We start from the raw sequence: 22,699 nt of genomic DNA, 5'->3' as shown, positions 1-22,699 counted from the left end.
TACATTTGTTACCTACTGTTAATTTGTGCTTTATTAAATGCTTCATTTCTTCGTGGAATAATTTTTTTTTTCTTTTTTTGTCATCTCAACGCGCAACAATTTCAACCATTTCAAAATTTGTGTACGTACTTAATGATGTCTTAAGAACACTAACATTTAAAAAGCCATTTGTCGATTGGAGATTTGCATCATCAAATTTGTAGGCATGTTAATAATATTACCGAAATTGAAAATTTACAAGTAAATATGTTAATCTTTGGTAATATATTTTTTATTGCAATTTTTATCATTATGTATTTAAATAAATTATTCTCTTACTTTTTAGAATGTTACCCGTGCAACGCACGGGTTCAGTTACTAGTTATGTAAAAAGTTGAAAAGTTGAAGTAATTCATTTTTACTGGTTGGTTAAAAGGTAAAATAGTGAGTAATGTAATTTAGAGAAAATGGCGACCAATCGGCCTCCTATCTTCCCCAATTCAATTCTTGATTGGCTTTCACCACCTCCACAACCGGCCCCTCCCACGCCGACCTCCGCCGCCAGCAAATTCTCCGTCGAACCTGAATTTAATTTTAATTTTAATTTTAATTTTATAATTATTATTATCGTTATTAGAAACTAGAAAGAATTGTATAGCCACAAACAAAAGGCAACATATATTACATCATCGATCATAAATAATATAATCCTAACCAATCCACTTAATCTTATCAATCACATCCACATTTCCAAACGAAGGTAAGTTATAAGATCACCAGTTCTAAATCTTTCATGCATTTTCCTTTACACAGCTTGTAAATGTATGTTATATTTAAAAAAAAAAAAAAAAAACTTCTATTTGTTGACAATAGTAGCCATTGATCTCAGCTTTTCGGGGAGTTGATTCAGACAGGGGCATTTATAGATTTCCAATCGTTTGAGCGGCATTATTCCGCCTCGTAGTCCGAGTAGCCGTATATTTTTCAAATTCTCCATCGTATGAAGGATGAGCACTTGTAGTTTCGGGAATCCCTTACTCGATATCACCATTTCCTGACCGCAATACGCGTACATCTTAAACTTCAGGCACACTAGTTTCGGAAGCTTCTCCAAAACCGGCATCGGGTCTTCTTCGATCGTAGTTCTCACCAAAGTCAAGCATGTAATATTCGGCGGAAAATAGGCCGCGCTCGGTACTTTGGTCAGCATGCCGACCACTTTAAGTTGAGTGACGCGAACGAGACTCTTCAACGGACTACTCCACTCGACTTTTTTAGTCGAGAAGAGAGATATGCCCAATTTCCGGAGGCTAGTGATCTGCGTTAGATGCTCGAGGATCAAGTAATCCATTTTGATGTACGACAACGAGTGGAGATTCTTCAGAGTGTCCAGTCTCAGAGGCGCATCGCAAATGAAGTGATGATGCATGTAAAGATGAGAGAGGCTGTCCATTTCCCATATAACGTCCGGCACTTGCATAGAGTGACGTGTCCGAGCTATATCGAGAACCTCGAGTTTCTTAAGGCGGCCGAGCGAGCGCGGGAGGTTTCGTATCATGGTGTTTCTCAACCCCAAGTACCTCAACCCGGTCAGCTCACTGATCGTGTCGGGCACAACCTCGATCTTGAAATCTTCAAAGTCGAGTATCCTGAGGAGTTCGAAACTCTTCCAGTACGATGGGTCCACGTTGAATTTCTTGTCTCCGTCTGCGTGGAAGAAGAGCGAGCGGAGATGCTTATTTTTATCAATCGAGTGAATGAATGTTTCGCTGCTGCAGTAGATAGCACGATTGCGAGGTTTATGGAGAGACCATCCAGATTTTGAATCCTCCCGTAAGATCTCGAAGCTCGTTTCCTCTTTTGCTTTTATGATGGACAGTTCGCGAATAAGATCGTGGATCTGGCAACTTTTCACGGTCTCGTTTTTGCTCATATCTTTTACTCGAACCATGTTTCGATTGATGAGCTCATCTAAATAGCTCTCCCCTTTTTCTTGTTTGATTAAGCCTTGTGCGACCCACACTTGCACCAACTTCCGTGCGCGGATAGTGGCATCTTCTTTGAAGAGGCTTAGAGATAAGAAGCACGCCTTGAGCTCCGGAGACAAATTGCGGTAACTTAAATCGAGAATTTTCGACACTTTGCTTTCTTTTGTGCCCAAATGGGAGTTTATTTCATTCAGAACTTTCTCCCATTTAGCCTTCGACGGGGTCTTATCGACCAGTAGGCCTCCAACGACAGTGATGGCTAATGGTAGACCGTCGCACTTTTTCAAGATCTTTTCGCCTATACTTTTCAAGTCTTGCGGGCATTTGTATTCGTTACTGCTGTCAATGAATGCCGTCTTCTTCAACAATTCCCAGCTCTCGTCAGAGTCGAGGAGTTTTATCTTATGAACATACGCATGCTTCGCAATGTCCTGATTGCGACTTGTAATCAACAACCTGCTTCCTCTACCTATAAAAGTCAACTTATTTAGACATCCATAAAGTCAATGCACGATGGATATAAAGAACAACGGGTCGAGAGTCGAGACCCGTTTAACAGGTACGATAAATCACGGATCTCGAGCTCTTCCGAATTAGCTATGCAGGAGAAAAAAAACATACCTTCATCGGGGAAAACACTAGCCAAAGACTCCCAATGTTTGTTATCCCAGAGATCGTCAAGAACTACGAAATACCGCTTGCCGCGCAGTCGTTCGTGTAGCATTTCTTCGATGCTTGCCAACGATAGCTTCTCCATAGTCTCCAGAACCGCCAGCTTGTTTTCTCTCGTGCCTAAAATCTGCGGCATCAACTCTTTGACTATGTCCTTGGGCTTGAATTCATTAGAAACTACAACCCAAGCGCAAACATCAAACCGTTTAGCCACGCCCGAATGGTTGTACACTTTCTTTGCAAGAGTTGACTTTCCGATCCCGCCCATCCCGACAATGGTTGCAACGGTCAACCCTCCACTCCCGTCCAAGATCGCCTTATCGAGCAGCAACTGCACGTCTCTCTCCAAGCCGACCACGTGTTTGTCTTTTTGCCAAGGAGACAATCTGCGACGCCGCTCGACTTCTCCCGCATCCTCCAAGCTTCTAGAAGAGTCCGCTCTCATTTCGCAAAGATTCTGAATCCCGTACCTAACGCGGCTCCTCTCAATCTCTTCGAGCTTAGCTTTGATGGAGTTGATCTCGTTCCCTACAATGCTGAGGTGGTACAAATTGCTTGGTAAGTGAATCAACTTTCCGAATGCACCGAAGTTACTTCTCGAGGCGTCGAATTTGAGAATGAAGCTTTCGATGACATCATCCGCATCATGAGCAAGCTCTCTGATATCGGATATCCATTTTCCTATGCTCTCGTTTTCGGATTGCTTTTCGGCCGCGTCTTTTAGGAAGCATTGCATCATTTCGAGTTCGCCTTTGAGCCAGTTTACTTGTTCCTCCACACCATGTAGGTAACCAGCGTTTCGGATCACTAATTCGCTTAGAATTTTCACCGCGGATAAAACCGCCGCTTCGGCCATATCTGTCCGTGTAAGATAACGAATCTCCCGTTTTTCTTTTTATTTTTTTTTATTTTTTATTTTTGGAATTTTTTTGGTTGATTGAATTTGTACATTGTGGTGGGAGGTGTTGGATCATATAACAAATAACTCAGCAGAAGAGAATTGGTCTTTTGATCTACTAATAAAGAAAGACTAATGAGAGATATATGCACTCTGGCATTATTTGAAAATAAAATATATGGTTAATTAAAATCAACCCCTGAAGTAATGTCTATTTACAAAACACCCCCTCCTTTTTCCGTAATTACATCCACCTCTTGAAATTTGTAGATTTCTTACATTAACACCTTACAAAAGGGGGTGGATGTAAGAAATTTACAAACTGCTGGGTGCTAGATGTAAATTTTCAAAAATAAGGGTTTTTTTCGTAATTACAGTTTACCTTAGGGAGGTGATTGTAGTTTACGCTAAATTATAATATTTAAGTATTATGAAGAGAATAATTAATATTTTTACAAGCTCTTATTATGAAGAAGAACATTAAATTGCACGACGAAAAATAAAATAAAAAATCCCAGTTGAAATAAAATAAATGAGAGGGAATATGTGCTGGTTCAAATGTATGTTGTCAACTTACATCTGTTTCTCAAAAAAAAAAAAAAAAAAAAAAAAAAAAAAAACCTTACATCTGTTCTCTACAAAAGTTATAAAATACTTTAATACTTTTATGTATATATTTAAAAATAAAAAGAAAAAAAAGCTTTTATGATCAGAAGTAAGCTTGGACTCAACATGTCAGAAAACTGTAGCTCGACTATTTCCTCACAAAACTTGGCCTCATTTTTTGGATAAATTACGACCACTCATGAGGTAAGATCAAATTACGAAAAACCCCCCTCCTATTTATGTAATTACAATTACCCCAACTATACCCCAACTATATATTGTCTTACACGTCCACCCTTACGGTGTCAAATTTACCTGTTGAATGAGAGGAGGTTCCGTAAGACAATACTTAGTTGAATTGATGTTTGTAATTATCCAAACAAGAGGGGTTTATTTTTCATAATTTAATCTTACTTTAGGAGTGACCGTAATTCGCCATTTTCTTTAGTTGGAATGATTTTTTTTTTTCAAAAGACGTGCTCATTAAAACCTTGTTTGGGCTAACAAGAACAAGAAAAGAATATAGGCATATTCTATCATGAAATATTAATTTTCTCACAACTACTGACAAATGACTTAATGCTAAATAATTTTTTTTCTATAGCAGTGGAAATAAGGTTGTTCAGTTATGCTAGTTGCTAGGAAATGCACATACATTACACACACACACACACACTAACTAATTTATGTTGTTATAAACATGCGTATGAAATATTCTTCTACAACGAAAGAATAGTAGTGACCGATCGCAGCTTTTCGGGAAGATTCATCAAAAGATGTTCGCCACATCGGTACAAATACAATCGTTTGATCATTGGCATTGCACCTTTTCCAAGTCTTACACTCCCCACCTTCGACATCTTACGAAGAACGAGCACTTCGAGCATCGGGAACCCGCTTTCGGATATCCTCATATATGTCAAGCCAGGATACTGATCGCAATCCATCCGTATTATACGCGCTAGTACTCCTTAACAATACGGTCAAATGAGATAGATTCGGAGGAAACTGACTCACGCTTGGAAATTCGGATACGATACCCTTCAGTTTGAGTCGAGTGACACGGTGCAGAGAATCGAGCATCTTCAGCTCCGAGGGTTGGATAGAATCTGGTGGGCCCCACTTCAATTCCAGGCACACGAGATTCTCTAACATAGCTAGTGACGGAAAGAACTCGATTCCTTTAAACTCCAAATCCCTCGTGATAAACAAGCTCAATTTGCGAAGAGCCCTCATCTTTTTCACTTGGCCGGGGATCAAATTTCCCGCGTAGATGTACCCTAGTGTCTGAAGATTCTTTAGAGTGTCCGTTTTTAAACGATCGACGGAATAGAAAAACCCGGCGTGTATATGACGCATGCTCTCCATTTCGCGTATCGCATCTCCGACTACCACTTTGTAAACTTTCGCTATGTCGAGTACCTCGAGATTCTTGAGTTTACCTATTGAGTGTGGGAGGCTCTTTATACTTGTGTTTCTTAGTCCCAAATACTTTAACCGAGTCAGAAACCCGATTGCTTCAGGTAAGTTCTTCAATGGGAGATCTTCAAAGTCGAGTATCTTAAGGAGTTCGAAAGTCTTTAAATACAATGGATTATTATTGTTAACGGAGTTGCCGATTCCGTGGAAGAAAAGAGAGTGAGCATTTATACGTTCGTGTTGGCAATTGGAGCTATAAACGAACCTTTGATCATCGCCGCTGTATATAGCAAGATGACGAGGTTTGTCCAACGATTGAGATTTTCCATCTTTTCTTATGATCTCGAAACTTATTTCCTTCTTTGCCTTTGTGATGGATAGCTCGCGGATAAGAAGATGGATGCTACAACTTTTAATTCGACCATCTTTACTCAAATCCTTGATATCTACCATGTTTCGATTGATTAGCTCGTCTAAACAACACATACCTATCTCCTCCTTCGTTTCTTCTTGATCTCTTCCTTCGAGTGGGACCACTAAACCTTGCGCGATCCACACTTGTACCAACTTTTCGGCGCGAATTATAGGTACGTGTTCGTTAAAGAAGCCTAGACACAGAAAACACGACTTCAGCTGCGGAGACAAATTTCGATAACTTAATTCGAGAATTGTTGATAAAATAGTACTACTTCCCAAATGAGTGTTGTTTATGTCATTCAAAACCTTCTCCCATTTTCTCTTGGATGGATTCTTTTCCCATAATAGCCCTCCTACCAAGGCGATTGCTAATGGTAGACCGTCGCAGTTTTTCAGGATCTCTCTTCCGGTAATTTCCAAGTCTTCGGAGAGTTTGCCATCAACTCTATTATTATTGTTGTCGATGAACGCCTTTTTCGTAAATAATTCCCAACTCTTATTAAGATCTAAAGTTTTCATCTTGTGGACATAGCCGACACTCTTCGCAATGTCCTCGTTGCGACTTGTTAGCAACAATCGACTTCCTTTATCTGTCCGAAGAATAACGGATTTAAGTGTATATTTACAAAGTGTAGGGAGAAATGTAACATAATCAATATAGAAGAAACGACCGATATATCTTCACTATTCAATATGGGGGCAACTATTTTGAATACTAATTTTTGCTTAGTTGAATACTACCTAGTTGAAAACCACAATTGAGTACATATTTTTAAGTTTTTTCTTACTTTAATACCAAAATAAAAATAAAAGTACAAAAATACCCTTTCATACAAAATACTAATTACATCAATTTTTCTTTGAAATTACCTATTTGAAAACCAAATAAAAAAAAAGAAAAAAAAAAATCAAACACAAAAAACTCCCTCCGTCCACGCCGCCCGACGCCGCCGCCGCCGCTCCAACCATCGCCGCCGCCGGACGCCGACGCCAAACACCGCCGAACGCCGCCCACGCCGCCCAACGTCGCCCGAAGCCGCCGCCGTCGTCGTCTTCGAATAGTAAGTTATAGTTGTTCGATTTTTTTTTTCTTTAATATTTATTTAAGATTTGAATGTTTGATATGGGTAATTAGGATTTGGTTGTTTTAGGTTAGAATGATCGTTAATTAGTAATGGGTGCATCTGATTTCAGTCGATTTGAGCATTGATTTGAGATTCGTGGGTCGGTTCTTGGTTCACCATTTTCGACCTGTACATGTCGATTTTCGATGAATTTTCGACAGGTTGATGTCGAAAATTCATCCAAAATCGACATGTAGATGTCGAAAATGGTGAAAGGGTTGAGTTTGGATTTTGTAATTTTCGACAGTTAACTGTCGAAAATGGGTTGCATTTTCGACAGCAACCTGTCGAAAATTCAACCAATTTTCGACAGTTAACTGTCGAAAATTCAAACAAATTTCGACAGGTTGCTGTCGAATTTGAACTGTGATAATTTTTTTTTTTTTTTTTTTTTTTTTTTTTCCTATTTTTATTTGCTTGTGTTTATATTATGTATATTAATTTTTATTTGTGTGTTATTTTGCAGTGGAAGAACCACGTCAACCTCGTATACCTCCGACTGTCTCGAACCGTAAAAAGAGGAAGGAATTATCCGATAAAGGCAAGGGCATACCAGTCACGACCAAGAAAAAGACCACGACCAAGAAGAAGTCTGGAGAGGGTTCTTCGTCAACGAATCCGGTGCCGGCTCTACATTCGACTGTACAAGTTGGTGATTCGAGCAATGAACCGGTCCTAGGTCCCGAGATACCGGAATTGTACACAAAATTTGATAAGCACATTGCTTATCATATTGTGAACGGAGGGCCAGATCGTTCGGAGCGCGGCTCAGAATTTCGAATACGAAATCACACAACAACTTTGAAAGGTTGGGAGCCGGCGCCGTTTATTAAAGAGGTAGTACAAAGATGTGGTTTAATGTCAGTTGTACAGGCATCGTACAACACTGTGGACGGCCATCTACTTAGAGCCTTCGTAGAGAGATGGCAGCCAGCTACCAACACATTTCACTTACCTGTTGGAGAGATGACCATCACACTTGACGATGTGAGTACGTTGGTCGGTTTGCCAGTTGTTGGGCGTACCGTATCTTGCGAGCGTTTGGTCCGTGATTCCAAAACCATTCCCAGTACTTTGATGTTCGAGTTGCTAGGTGAGTACCCGGACGATGTAAACAAGAAGAAAGCGGTCAAGTTGGAATGGTTGAAGGCTAAATTTAGCAAAGTGACCATGAGAGATAGTTCGGAGAAGAGGACATACGCCATTCGGGCGTATTTGTTATTTTTGCTCGGGTGTACTATACTGTGCGACAAGACAGGCAACATGGTAAGCGTTGAGTACCTAAATCTTGTATCTGATTTGGATCGGATCGGCGAGTATGCTTGGGGCACTGCATGTCTTTGCCGGTTGTACGATGAGCTTTCCTCAGCCTCACAAAAATCAACGAACTCGATGGCTGGCTGGCTGACGCTCTTTCAGTCATGGATTTACGAGCACTTTCCTTATTTGGGGGGTGGCACATTGAAGACGGAATTCGAGGGGCCATTAGCGAGCCGATGGGAGCCTCAGTCAAAGACTACTTCAACGCCTGAACGAGCGTCGTACCTGCGATCTCGATTAGATGATTTGATCCCCGATCAGGTAACATACCACTTTAATAATTTGTTATTACTACTTAAGTAGGTTTTTACATCTAATTTTTTATTTATTTTAATAGGTTATATGGTCACCGTATACGGCTATTCGTGATCGTTTCCCGATGCCAGATTCTGCTTGGTTTAGTGGGATGATATGTTGCATGGACCACTTCGAGGCATATCATCCGGACAGAGTGTTGAGGCAGTTCAACCGGGTGCAAATCATTCCAGGTCGTGCATACATGTCAAAAGATATGTACAAAGCTCTAGTTAGCAAAGGTCGACCGGTCCAGAACTCAATTTTCGTTGCGTACGGCGAACGATTCTCTGATCGGTGGGAGGAGTATTGTCTGGACGAGGAGTCGAGGTCCGTTGAAATTGAACTCGGGGAGGCGGACACTTCGCCGGACTACATGAATTGGTTCCGACCCAGATGCATGTTACAACTGAGTAGGCATGGAGCCCATCCACCTCGACCCCAGGCGGATCGACCTCGACCCCATGAAGCTCGTCCAGAGGGTGGTACCGATAAGGAGGTCCAACTTTCACAAATTTTGGAGTTGGTAAAGGGTACACTTAGCGAGGTGCGGGGACTTGCGCCATCAGACGCTCATACGGTCATGTGGGGGACCCTAAATGATATTGTCAGATTGATCGAGCCGGATGCCCCACTTCCACCTCCTTCGAGGTCGTCGGATGCCCCACCACCACCTCCAGGTAGCTCGATAGGGCCACTTCCACCGCCATCGAGCTCGTCCGATGCCCCACAGACGGTTGTGAAACGCGTATTTAGTAGGAAGAAAAAAATACAGGATTAGTCTTGTATTTTTTTAGATGGATGTTGTTTGATGGATTTTATTTGTTTTACTTGTTTTTTAATTTAGTTTTATATGCATTTTGGTTGTTTTAAATGAAAATATTTTTGATAATTCGAAATATATTTGGGATTAGTCTTGTATCAAATTATTTTTATCTTACATTGCAATATATTTGGGGTTAATTTCAAAAAAAAAAAAAAAAAAAATCCAATTTTTTCAAAAAAAATTAATTTGATACAGCTCAAATTCGACAGCTAGCTGTCGAATTTGAACTGTATCACCCTAATTTTTTTTTTTGAAAAAATTGCAATTTTTTTTTTTGTCCAAAAACACTTAGAATATGTTTTTTATCTTACATTGCAATATATTTGGGGTTAATTTCACAAAAAAAAAAAAAAAAAAAAATCCAATTTATTCAAAAAAAATTAATTTGATACAGCTCAAATTCGACAGCTAGCTGTCGAATTACAGAGAGTAATTCGACAGCTAGCTGTCGAATTTGAACTGTATCAAATTAATTTTTTTTTTTGAAAAAATTGCAATTTTTTTTTTTTGTCCAAAAACACTTAGAATATGTTTTTTATCTTACATTGCAATATATTTGGGGTTAATTTCACAAAAAAAAAAAAAAAAAAAAAATCCAATTTTTTCAAAAAAAATTAATTTGATACAGCTCAAATTCGACAGCTAGCTGTCGAATTACAGAGAGTAATTCGACAGCTAGCTGTCGAATTTGAACTGTATCAAATTAATTTTTTTTTTGAAAAAATTGCAATTTTTTTTTTTGTCCAAAAACACTTAGAATATGTTTTTTATCTTACATTGCAATATATTTGGGGTTAATTTCACAAAAAAAAAAAAACATAGTTTTTTCAAATAAAAACCCAACACTTAATAACATTGAATGTAGCACCAGTAACTTTACATATTTATGTTGGGAGAACTATCACCATTGTCTGATATAGTAATAATCTCGAAACTCTCTCGCGTGGCAACATTTTGACCTATTAATTCTCGAAATGCTGTAATCCGACCATCCATTTCTGCAGGCTTCCAACCATCAGCTTTAGGATCATGACATCGGTACCAATAATCGGCGATAGGAGGTATTGGACAATTCTTGTTCAAGACAACATGCACGAAGTGACAGTTGTCGACGAATGCCATACCGTGCTCTTGCCTCTCGCTGAAAAGCTTTGGATCGCTCGATAGGGGAAGGAACGTGAGACACTGATACTTGGATAAGTAGACAAGCACAATATTGTATGTTGAAGCAATTACATGACCCATATTTGGAAAAGACATCCAATGATCACGAGTTGCAGGAACATCCCAGTTACTCACAATAGCTTGCATGCTTCTAACGGTTTCTTCGCCACGGTGCATGGTCGTGTAAGTGGAAAAATTAGAAGTCAACTCCCGTAGCATGTCATCTCGCACTCGACCCCATTCATCTTCTCCAAATCCCATCATAGAGGCAACTGCCCGAAATCCACAGTGTCCATCTGAACCGACATTGATGATTTCTCGAACGTGCATACGAAATCGTGGATGGATCGTGTCAATGTACTTATTCTTGCCGATCAAACCTGGTGGCAATCCCACATCTGCATCTTCAAATAATGGTTTGACCGACTCTTGTGTCGGTATAGTGCTTTTTCCTGATTCTTGAGTTGGTATAGTGTTGAAAGAATCATTCGAATGCCCACGTAATCTCATCAGTACAGGTATCAGCTGCAGTATATTACACTTCATTACTCAGCACAATTATAAAATACAACTTCAATGAAATGAGACGATAGTAGCGACATTTACCTTTGGAGAACAACTAGCTTGCTTCGATTTTTTTTTCTTTGGCTCCACATACTCAAAATGTGATTTGTCCCGAGTGCTTGATTTGTCTTTCCTATTTTTTGCCGGTCGACCTTTGCTAACAACTTTTTCACTAGGCTCCGTAAGGTTAGTCTTCTCTGGGTGGGTAAAATGTCTCAAATGGTTGCGCAATCGAGTTTTTGCATCGAGATCGGCACATTCAAAGAGCTTCTGGTATTCCGATAATTCTTCGTCGATGGTTGGTAGGATGACTTGGCCTGTGGTCGCGACGGGCTCCATACTCATGTGTTTCCAATACGAGCCTATTAACTCAAGTGGGATAGGACATTTGTTCACAACAACATACTCATGAAGTTCATGGCGACATGGTAGACTGTGGGTTGTTCGGATGGCGCAACTACAACCCATATCGCTCGGTTGCAATAGTTTCGCATTGTCCACCTCAACTTTGAGTAGTTGTAGAGCGTATTTTGAGATACTTCCACGAAGCTCATTGTATATCAACGTTTTGAAAGTGTGCTCGTAAGTATTTTTACTTACTTCAAAGGAAGCCTTGATGTCATTGTGTTGTTCGACAATTTGATTGTGGACTTTCGTATACAAATCCACAAATGTGCCAGTTGAATTACGCACATCCCTTTTCATTCGTCCGTGTGCCCCCTCCACCCTATTAGAAGTGTACGTTCCAAAATGAGTATACTTATTTGTCCACACCGATACAAGTCTCTCCTTGTACGGATCCAACCATGAATTAGCTACATACTCTATAGCCGGGAGATAACCAATAAATGTTCTTTTCAAATCCTCCCAATCCTCATTGAACTCCTCTATGGTATTTCTTTCAATAAGAGCCGAAAAACTCGACTGAAATTGCTTCCATTTGGTGATGTCCTTTGGGAACAATTTCTTACAATTGGCCACTATATTCTTGTTCACATGCCACCGACACAGCAAGTGATGACTCGATGGATACACATTGGCCACTGCTTTCATTAAACCCAAATCTCGATCTGTTACAATGCAATTAGGCCGAGGACAACTGGTCATGGCCTCCTTCAAACAACGCAACGCCCATTCAAAATTTTCCGTCTTTTCGTGGTCCAAGTAAGCAAAGGCAATTGAGAACGTCTTGTTGGTACAAGTAAAACCCACAATCTCAAGAAATGGGAGTCCGTAACGATTGGTCTTGTACGTGCAATCGATGACGAATACGTACGGATACGACTGTGCCAACTTAATGCATTTCGGGTGGATCCAAAACAAGTCGGTAATCGCATTCAACTCGTTCGATCTATGGTACGAGAGGTATTCATCTTCTTTCAACTTGACAAACAATGATTGCAATTGAGATCTCCCATCCAATTCACTGAAATTTAACTTAGAGATAGTATTGTAAACTGTCTTCATACCAGTTACATTAGACGGGTCCTTTTGCTTCAACGCTCTTAGAATTGCCCTTGGTTTCACCATTGCTTTCTTCATAGTGTGAACAAAGGAAACATCCTCCTTTGATAATCTTCCGGCATAAGAGTGTCCGTGCAAGTTTTCGAATAAGTTGTGGTTGTGAATACCACAACTAACATCCAATTTCCACTCAGCCTTTTCATCATCCTTGTGTTCCCTTGTCCCCTTCAATTTAAACGGACAATTGCATTTCTTTGAACCGGTGCTCCTTTTTCCCGGTCTTTGATCATCTTCACCTGGTACCTTCTTGCCAACATAATGGCCCCCACGCTCACAACGAACAATCACATACGGTGTCCTACGTCCTCTATCCCCGTCACTCGAACCCCCAATCATTAACACCATTCCAATTCTTTTACATACTTCACGAACCCATGCCATTAAAGCTTCTTTTGTTGGGAATTTTTCTGACGTGGTAAATGAATGGGTGCAATCGATCTACACAAAAGTGTCGAAAATATAAGACAAGTAAATTTGCAACAGGAACCAAATCGACACTTAGGTGTCGAAAATTACCCATATTTTCGACACTTAAGTGTCGAAAATATAGGTCACTTTCGACACCTAAGTGTCGAATTATGATGCAATTTTCGACACTTAAGTGTCGAAAATATGGGTAATTTTCGACACTTAAATGTCGAAAATTGCATCATAATTCGACACTTAGGCGTCGAAATCGAAGGGTATTTTCGACACATACATGTCGAAAATAAGGGTATTTTCGACCTGTATGTGTCGAAAATACATGGCGAGTTGTAAAAAAAAAAAAATTTCAAAATCGATGTTTTAGCTCAAAAAATACATAAATACATACCTGAATGGGTTCTCCTTGCTCGTAAACTACCATTCTATTGTCATTTGAGGCCATTTTGCAAGTTGTGTAAGGTTTTGATTTCTTTTGTTTTGGGGTTTTTTAGGAGGGTTTTTGGGGAGGGAGAAGAAGGAGGTGGAGGAGGTGAGGGGTTTGGGAGTGAGGAGGGAAATGTTTTTTTAGGTTTTTGATTATTTGGTTTTTAAGAAAGAAAAATAGTATTTGTAATATTTTTTGGTTTTAATTTTCATTAAGGGTATTAAAGTAATTTACAATTAATTATTTAATTTCTATTTTTTTGGTATTCAACTAAGCAAATTTTAGTATTCAAAATAGTTGTCCCCATTCAATATTTATCAAATTGCTAAAAACACCTTTAAAACGAGGGTAAGTGTATTTTTTTAAAGTGTAAATTATGAAACCACCCCAAACTTAAGCTAAATAGCAAAAAACACCCCACCTATTCATAATTAACAAAAAAACCTCTGAAGTTTGTTTCCGTCTTACACCAATCGCTTACAATGTGACTTTTCACGGATTTTTTTTTATTACACGAAATAAACTTTACACAATTTCATATATTTTCTTTTATTTCTCACATATTTAACAAAAGATATAATAGACTGTACACATTTTCTGTTAAAAAACCCGATCAACGGTTAATCAAAGGAGAATTTTGGTTATTACGGACAGGTGTGGTATTTTCGTTATTTAACCAAAATTCATAGGGTTTTCGTAATTTACCCCTTTTTTAAATACGAGGAGGTAAGTGTCACATATAATAAAATACGAGGGGGGTAAAATGTATTTTAAGCTAAACAAACTAGGATAGTTTTAGCAATATGTTATAGTACAGGTGCCTAATTGCAATTTACTAAATGATAAAGAAGACGTATTTTTACCTTCAATGGCGAAAACACTGGCAATAGATTCCCACTGTGCATCTTGTCCCACATCGTCAATAACCACAAAAAACCGCGTGTCCTGCAAACTCCGACGAAGCTTTTCTTGGATGCTCAACAATGGCAGTTCTTCCAGACTCTTCTCTTCCTTGGGATCCAACAGCTTCAGCGCTAGCTCCTTGACTACGTCATTCGGTGTGCACTCGCCGGAAACCGCCACCCAAACACACCGGTCAAATCGCGCAGCCGCAACTGCGCGGTCGTATATTCTCCGGGCAAGAGTTGACTTTCCGATCCCGACCGGTCCGACAATGCTCGTAGTTGAAAGGCCTTTGCTATTATCCAGAATCACTTTCCGAAGCAGAATCTCCACGTCTTCCTCAATGCCCACCAACTGTTTGTCTTTTTGCCGAGGAGACAGTTGCCGCGGCCGCCAAGAAAACTTTATCCCGTCCTGGCCGAGATCTTGAATTCCGTACCTCTCGCGAGCAATTCCAACGTCTCGGAGTTTCGATCGGAGAAGCTCGACTTGTTCCGCGATCAGGTGATAGGGATGTTTTGGTATGTAAGCCAACTCTCCCCGAGATTCGATGCTTCTTTTTGCGGCCTCGACTTTGAGAAATAAGGCGTCGATGATGTCATCGGCGTCGTGTGTGACATCAGCGACGTAGGATAACCATTCACCGATCTTCTCCTCTCTGTCTTGCTTTTCCGAGGCGTCCCTAACGAAACGCTGCATGCTTTGGAGCTCGTCTTTGAGCAACTTCACCTGTTCCTCGGCGCCTTGTAGCAAATTAGCATCGATCAGCAAATCGGCCATTTTTCTCACCGCGGACAATATTGCTGCCTCCGCCATCTTCTATGTAAGTTATCTCACTATAATCGAATTTCATGTTTGCTTAAATAACAAGTGATGCAGCAAAAAGATCAAATAAAACGAACCGGTCTTTCGACCAATAAAGAATGACAAAGTCATCTTGCCAGCCAATCAAACAGCCGAATTTATTCTTCTTTTTTTAACAAGTCAATCCAATCCCTAAATTTCGAGTTTCGATTCTTTTAAGCGAATTCGCCTGCAAAGAACGGACTCAGTACTTAGTTCACCCCTCGTAATCTTTTGACTTTTGCCTAATAGCATTCACTAGTATTATTTTTGTCGAGTGTCTAATAAAAGATTGGCAATACTTATCCAAAAATCAATGATCATGGTTGATTAGTTTGTGATTAGAAGATACGAAAAACCCGCTGAATATTCGGGAACTTGTCGTATTATTCTTCAGTTGTTGGTTTCGGATAGAAGGATTCGGTTGTCCGACTCTATATCCGGTTTACTTTTAAAGATATTGATGTAATCTTTTGACTTTTCATGATAGTCAAAATAGTATGTTGTAAAAATCGTCTTACCTTAAGGGTTATGAACCATCTATATATGAAATAGATCTTGCGGGTAACATTGCATTTGTACAATTCGATTAATTGTGTCGATTCATGAAATCCGGGATATTTCTCCAAAGCTTAGTGCCTATGTTACAAAAAGATATTCTTAGGGATGCTTGTAAGAGGCTACATGACATATATTTGCTTTTGTGATGCCCCGAGTTCCTACTCGCGCTTCTTCCTCGCGAGTAGACGCCTTACCCGAACAACTTAATTTATTTTACACAACTACTCTATGGTACATAAATAAGATAAAATCGAGATCAAAGTCACTTTTTTCCTTACTTTAGTGAAGATACTCCATGCCAACGTCTCACCGAAACACCATTACCATGGATCGAGGTTGATTGAATCGATTCGTTCTGGCTCTATATATGTCAGTTATTGGAAATTCAGACTCGATTAATGCTTACAAGGAATTCTTTTTGGGCCGAAAAAAATATGTTTATTGCATTAAACTTTGAAGGGTACAGGAGGGCCTCGTTAAAAACCTTGTCGACCAAAACAAGGAAAAGAGTGCCCGTATATTACAATAAACACGATTACTGCTTATTACAATACAACAATGTGGAAGGTTTCCAACTTATTAAATTAATCTCACCACGTATATATATTAATTAGTTTTTATTATCTCCTGGAGAAAAGTAGTCACCCACCGCAACTCTTCCGAAAAACCCGTCCCCAATTTTTTGTTGCATTCGCGTATCATCAGTTTTTTGAGATCGGGGATTCCACCTTTTCCGACCCGCACATTCTTCAAGTCCCACATTCTGTACAGAAGCAGCGTCTGGAGCTTCGGGAACCCGTTTTCCGAGATCACCATATCTCCACGACCAATATACGCACAATCCAGCTTAAGGTGCACCAACTTGGACAGCTTCTCAAGTTCCGGCATCGGATCTTCGTACAGACAAGTTCTCGATAATGTCAAGTATGAAAGATTTGGCGGCAATTCATTCGCGCGTGGCAACTTTTTCATCACACCGGACAGTTTAAGTTTAGTCACGCGTTGCAGGATATCGAGCCCATTCAGCTCCAATGATTTAACCGTGCTCGAAGGACCCCATTTAATCTCTAGACAAACAAGATTCTCCAGCATATCCAATAAGGGATAGAATCTTATCCCGTCAAAGTTTAAACTAACGACGATCCACAAGCTCAATTTACGGAGACTCTTCATTTTTATGAGGTGCGCGGGGATCAAATTTTCGACGTAGATGTATCCCAGTGTCTGGAGATTCTTAAGAGTGTGCGTTTTCAGTAGATACTCGGAGTAGATATTTTCGCCGTGTACATGACGTAAGCTCTCCATTTCCCATAGCACGTCATCCACTTCAACTTGGTAAACTTTTGTTACATCAAAAACCTCAAGATTCTTGAGCCTCCCGAGTGATTCCGGGAGACTCTTTATCTTTGTGTTTCTTAATCCCAAGTACCTCAACGAAATCAACAATCCAATCGTGTCGGGCACGCTCTTCAAAGGAAGATCCTCAAAGTCGAGTATCTTAAGGAGCTCAAAGCTCTTCAAATACGATGGATTGTCGATAAGGAAGCTGCTAACTCCGTGGAAGAAAAGAGAGCGAACGTGTGTTTCGTTTTGATTAATATTCTTGGAGTTAAAAGCGAATCTTTGATCACCGCCACCGTATATAGCAAGATGTCGTTGAGGTTTACCCGACAACGATTGGGTTTTCGCATCCTCCTTTAGGATGTCCAAACCTATTTCCTTCTTTGCCTTTGTGATCGATAGCTCACGGACAAGATCGTGAATACAACAGTTTTTCACTCGACCGTCGGTATTGAAATCGTGGACTTGTACCATGTTTCGATTGATCAACTCATCCAAATAGCGCCTACCTATCTCCTCTTTCGTTTCTTCTCCTTCTTCTTCGAGTTCGACCACTAAACCTTGCGCAATCCACACTTGCACCAGCTTTTCCGCACGGATAGGAACGCGTTCCTTAAACAAGCCTAGATACTGAAAACACGACTTGAGTTGAGGAGGCAAATCTCGATAACTTAATTCCAAGATTGTCGATAAAATACTACTACTTCCCAAATGAATGTTCATATCTTTCAAAACACTGTCCCATTTTCTCTTGGATGGATTCTTGTCGCGTAGAAGGCCTCCTACCAAGGCGATTGCTAACGGTAGACCGTCGCACTTTTTCAGGATCTCTCTCCCGATAATATCCAAATCTTCCGGAAGTTTACCGCTGTCGACGCGATCGATGAACGCCTTGTTTGTAAACAAATCCCAGCTTTTATTTGGGTCTAAAGTTTTCATCTCATGAACATAACCAGCATGCTTTACAATATCCTTGTTGTGACTTGTAAGCAACAGTGCACTTCCTTTGTCTGTCCGAATAACAACTAATTTTCAGTGTTTATGCAAGAAAAACTGTTTATATGGGAAAATTACAGTTTTAACCCCTCAAATTTGCACTGATTTCATATTCGGTCCTTCATGTTCACAAAAAAACACATTTGGTCCCTCATGTTTTAATAATTCAACACTTGTGGTCATTTCCATCAATTTACCGTTAGTCCATCAGTTAAGCCAGTAACGATCACACACTTAATACCGCTAGTAATAACGTAAAAATGACGAAAGGACCATAACTGTTGATTTTTTTGAACATAAGAGCAACTCCAATGGGGTAATCAAACATGGTATTCAAACCTTTAACCACCATTTACATACTAAAAAATAGAAATTTTCAACTCCAATGGGATTATCAAATTAGAGTTCTATTTTGATAATTCAATTCTTAGAATGTAAATATACTTGCTAGAAATTGAGTTATCAAAAATATAACTATCTAAACATCCAATCAAAAATTGACATGTGGCAATTACAAATTAAATCACCCATAAACTTTCAATTGATAATTAATTTGATAACCACGGTTGGAGTAGATGAATTTTAATTAATATTAAAATATTATCTCAAATATCAAACAAATATTTGATAATTCAATTTTGATATTTAGCATTGAAGTTGCTCTAAGAGATTAAATATGTTTTTTTTTAACATGGGAGACCAAATATAAAATTAGTTAAAGTTGAGGGGCGAAAACTGTATTTTTCCACAATTACGAGTTACGACATCGACAATTTTAAGCGCAGTAATTTCTAAAGAGATGAAGAAAACTGTTTATATATAACTTTAAAAGAGAGCTTGACTTGTGTAATTTAGTTAAATGTAAAAGAAAAAAATAATTAGTTCAAATAATTAGAGTTTTAAATTTTTTATTTTCGGAAATTTACCATGTCTATATTTACTAAAGGCGATAAATAATTAGAGAAGATTACGTTGTTATTCCCTCTAATTAGATCTAATTATATAACGACCCTTATATTTAAAAATATTATAGCGACCTCCCTTGTTTTTTTTGTAGGGTTAACCAAAAATAAATTTAAATTTGGAAAAATTACAGTTTTCATCCTTCAAGTTTGCTATAATTTCACATTTGGTCCCCCAAGTTCACATAAAACACATTTGATCCCTTATGTTTCAAAAATTAAACATTTTTAGTCATTTCCGTCAATTTTCCATTAGTACTAACGGAATCAAGCATGTGCCCATCACTGCTTTAACTGACGAACAAACGGTAAATTGACGGAAATGACCAAAAGTGTTAAACTATTGAAACATGAGAGACCAAATGTATTTTTTGTGAACATGGGGACCAAATGTGACATTGGTGCAAACTTGAGGGGTGAAACTGTAGTTTTCCCACATAAATCTTATTAAAAATTTCTAAATGGGAAAAATACAGTTTTATCCCTTAAGTTTGCAGCGATTTCATATTTGGTCTCCATATTCACAAAAAATACATTTGGTCCCTTATGTTTCAAAAATTAGACATTTTTAGTCTTTTCCGTCAATTTTCTGTCAGTGCTAACGGAATTAAGGTGGGCCCATCACTGCCTAAAATGATGGATTAATAGACATAACCAAAAATATTAAATTATTCAAACAGATTAACCAAATGTGTAATTAATACAAACTTGAGGGGTGAAAACTTTATTTTTCCCATTTCTAAATTGATAACATGAATTATTACCAGAAGTTATAAGTAGATAAGTTGAAGTTACCTTCACTGGTGAAAACAGTTGCAATAGATTCCCACTGCGCGTCTCGCCGAACATCATCCAGAACTAAGAAAAGTTGTGCACCCTCGACGCTGTCCTGAAGTTCTTGTTGGATTCCCGACAATGGCAGTTCTTCCAGCTTCTTCGCCTCCTCTAGTTTGTCCTGCAACGGGTTCAAGAAATTCAGTATCACCTCCTTGATCACGTCTTTCGGTGTCATGGATTCGCCGGAAACCGCTATCCAGACACACTTGACGTATCGTTTTGACGCAACCGCGAGCTCGTATATCCTCCGGGCGAGAGTTGACTTTCCGATCCCGACCGCTCCGACAATGCCGGTTGTGGAAAGGGTTTCCGTCTTCTCTGAGATCACTTTCCGGAGCAGAAGCTCCACGTCTTCCTCAACGCTCACCAAGTGTTTGTCGTTTTGCCGGACAGAAAATTGTAGCTCCCGCCAAAACTGCTCCGTTTCCTCATGAACTAAATCTTGAATTCCGTACCTCTCGCGCGTGATTTCAATGTCTCGGAGTTTCGACCGGAGAAGCTCGATTTGTTTCGCGATCAGGGTATAAGGATGTTTTGGTAGACACGGCCACGGGCCGGTTCGGGCCGGTTCCGGGCCGGTTCGGACCGGTTCACGGTTCACATTTTCCGGAACCGGAACCGGCCCGTGGCGTGCACGGTTCACCGGGCCGGGTCGGCCCGCCGGTTCGGGCCGGTTCACGGTTCATCCGGGCCGGTTCCGGGTCGGCCCGGAAATTTTGAATTTTTTTTTTTTTTGTTTTTTTTTTTTTTTTTTTGAAATATTTAATGAATAGGTAAATTAAAAGAAATACTTTTAAATAGATAAAGGAAAAGGAAATAAATGAAAAGTCAATTTATAAGCACAAGTTTGAAATATTTGATGAAAAAGTAAATTATAGGAAAAATTGGGGTGTGAGGGTATTTATAGGAAAAATATGGGGGGTTTGGGGGCAAAAAAAATTCAAAAAAAAGCAAAATTGGGGTGTGAGGGTATTTATAGGAAAAATTGGGGGGGGGGGAAAAAAATTCAAAAAAATTCAAAAAAAAGTAAATAACGGCCGGTTCACCCGGGCCGGTTCACCGGGCCGGTTCACCCGGGCCGGTTCACCGGCCGTTATTCACTTTTTTTTGAATTTTTTTTTTTTTTTTTTTTTTTTTTTTTTTTTTTTAAAACCGGGTGAACCGCCGGGCCGGCCCGGCGGTTCACGGTTCACCAAATCTAAGAACCGGGCCCGTCCCGGGTAGGACGGGCCGGTTCACGGTTCCGGGCCGGTTCACACGGTCAACGGGCCGGTTTGGGCCGTCAACGGGTCGGTTCGGGCCGGTTCCGGGCCCAAAACCGGCCCGTGGCCGTGTCTATGTTTTGGTATGTAAGCCAACTCCCCCCGCGATTCGATGCATCTTTTTGCGGACTCGACTTTGAGAAACAAGACGTCGATGATGCCATCGGCGTCGTGTGTAACATCAGCGACGTCAGATAACCATTCACGGATCTTCTCTTCTCTGTCTTGCTTTTCCGAGGCGTCTCGAACGAAACGCTGCATGCATTGGAGCTCGTCTTTCAGCAACTTCACCTGTTCCTCGGCGCCTTGTAGCAAATTCGCATCGATCAGCAAATCGGCCATTTCTCTCACCGCAGACAGTATTTTCGCCTCCGCCATTTTTGATGTAAGTAATCCTCACTATTAACTGAATTTCTTGCTTTGATTTTCGACAAATTGGTGGGAGATGTGATGGCTTAAATAACAAGTGATGCAGCTAAACGAACCGGACTTTAATTAATTTCTTACCAGATAAAAAATGACAAAGTCATCTTGCCAGCCAATCAAACACCCCAATTAGTTCTTTTTTTATTAACAAGTCAATCCAATCCCATTGGAAAAAAATATCGAGTTACGATTTTTTATATGCATCAGACATTGTTTTCGAGGCAAATTCGCATGTACGGAAGGGACTCCGTACTTAGTTCACCCCTTGTAATCTTTTGACTTTTTGTCTGATTGTTTAATAATAGATTGGCAATACTTGTCCAAATCTTAAGGGAACAAATCAATGATTAATTTGTTATAACAGATATGAAAAAAACGAATATTCGGGAAACTTATTGTATTAGTCTTCAGATGTTGTCCGATTCTATGTCCGGTTGAGTTTTGAAAACGTTGTTGTGTATCCTTCGCACTTAATCTTTTGACTTTTGATATTAAACTCCTAATACTGGTATGCACTCGCACTATCTGATAACAAAGTCTGACTGAAGTTTTATTCAGAAATCGAATTGTCTTCGTGCCTCTCTGTATCAAGACTAGCTAGGGGGAAATTGGAAGAAAATTTCCGAATTCTGCCGATTCCGATCCGAAATTTTCCGATTTTGGAACAATAGTTTTCAATCAGAATTTCGAAATTCGGACTACCGATTTTTACGAAATTATTTGGATCGGAATTGGAATATATGAGATTTCGATTTCTGATCCGATTTAATTTCGAAAATTCCGATTTTTTCCCCGAATGTTACAGTTAAAATAACAATATTATTATGTATTTTATATTTTAGGTAACCGAAAATTGGAAGTTTTCGAATTTCGCAGATTCCGATCCGAAATTTTCCGATTTTGGAACAAGTTTTTCGTTCCAA

At 39.6% G+C, this 22,699-nt stretch overlaps 5 protein-coding genes across 5 annotated transcripts; all 5 read right to left on the bottom strand.

Moving 5' to 3' along the window:
* Positions 1-609: 609 nt before the first annotated feature.
* LOC105955391 (putative disease resistance RPP8-like protein 2) lies at positions 610-3,654 on the bottom strand. Its single transcript, XM_088820150.1, has 2 exons — positions 2,589-3,654; positions 610-2,436 (listed from the first exon to the last, which is right to left on the bottom strand). The coding sequence occupies exons 1-2, from the start codon at positions 3,493-3,495 to the stop codon at positions 836-838; spliced, it is 2,508 nt and encodes an 835-aa protein (XP_088676276.1). The 5' UTR covers positions 3,496-3,654; the 3' UTR covers positions 610-835.
* Positions 3,655-5,004: 1,350 nt separating this feature from the next.
* Positions 5,005-6,498, bottom strand: LOC148770339 (putative inactive disease susceptibility protein LOV1). The gene has a single exon (XM_088819122.1). The coding sequence runs from the start codon at positions 6,496-6,498 to the stop codon at positions 5,005-5,007; it is 1,494 nt and encodes a 497-aa protein (XP_088675248.1).
* A 4,738-nt stretch (positions 6,499-11,236) lies between these two features.
* LOC105956096 (protein FAR1-RELATED SEQUENCE 5-like) lies at positions 11,237-13,929 on the bottom strand. The gene is made up of 2 exons (XM_088820149.1): positions 13,610-13,929; positions 11,237-13,233 (listed from the first exon to the last, which is right to left on the bottom strand). The coding sequence occupies exons 1-2, from the start codon at positions 13,661-13,663 to the stop codon at positions 11,281-11,283; spliced, it is 2,007 nt and encodes a 668-aa protein (XP_088676275.1). The 5' UTR covers positions 13,664-13,929; the 3' UTR covers positions 11,237-11,280.
* A 511-nt stretch (positions 13,930-14,440) lies between these two features.
* On the bottom strand, positions 14,441-15,364 carry LOC148770338 (putative disease resistance protein At1g50180). Its single transcript, XM_088819121.1, has one exon. The coding sequence runs from the start codon at positions 15,362-15,364 to the stop codon at positions 14,441-14,443; it is 924 nt and encodes a 307-aa protein (XP_088675247.1).
* A 1,088-nt stretch (positions 15,365-16,452) lies between these two features.
* Positions 16,453-21,728, bottom strand: LOC105955311 (putative disease resistance RPP13-like protein 3). The gene is made up of 3 exons (XM_088819120.1): positions 21,408-21,728; positions 20,047-20,503; positions 16,453-18,303 (listed from the first exon to the last, which is right to left on the bottom strand). The coding sequence occupies exons 1-3, from the start codon at positions 21,726-21,728 to the stop codon at positions 16,559-16,561; spliced, it is 2,523 nt and encodes an 840-aa protein (XP_088675246.1). The 3' UTR covers positions 16,453-16,558.
* Between the last annotated feature and the right edge of the window lie 971 nt (positions 21,729-22,699).

The sequence above is a fragment of the Erythranthe guttata genome, chromosome 6, assembly GCF_056151865.1.
Source record: "Erythranthe guttata isolate IM_541 chromosome 6, IM_541, whole genome shotgun sequence".
Lineage (NCBI taxonomy): Eukaryota > Viridiplantae > Streptophyta > Magnoliopsida > Lamiales > Phrymaceae > Erythranthe > Erythranthe guttata.
The sequence above is the reverse complement of the archived record's forward strand: the minus strand, read 5'-3'. Positions and strand labels throughout refer to the sequence as shown.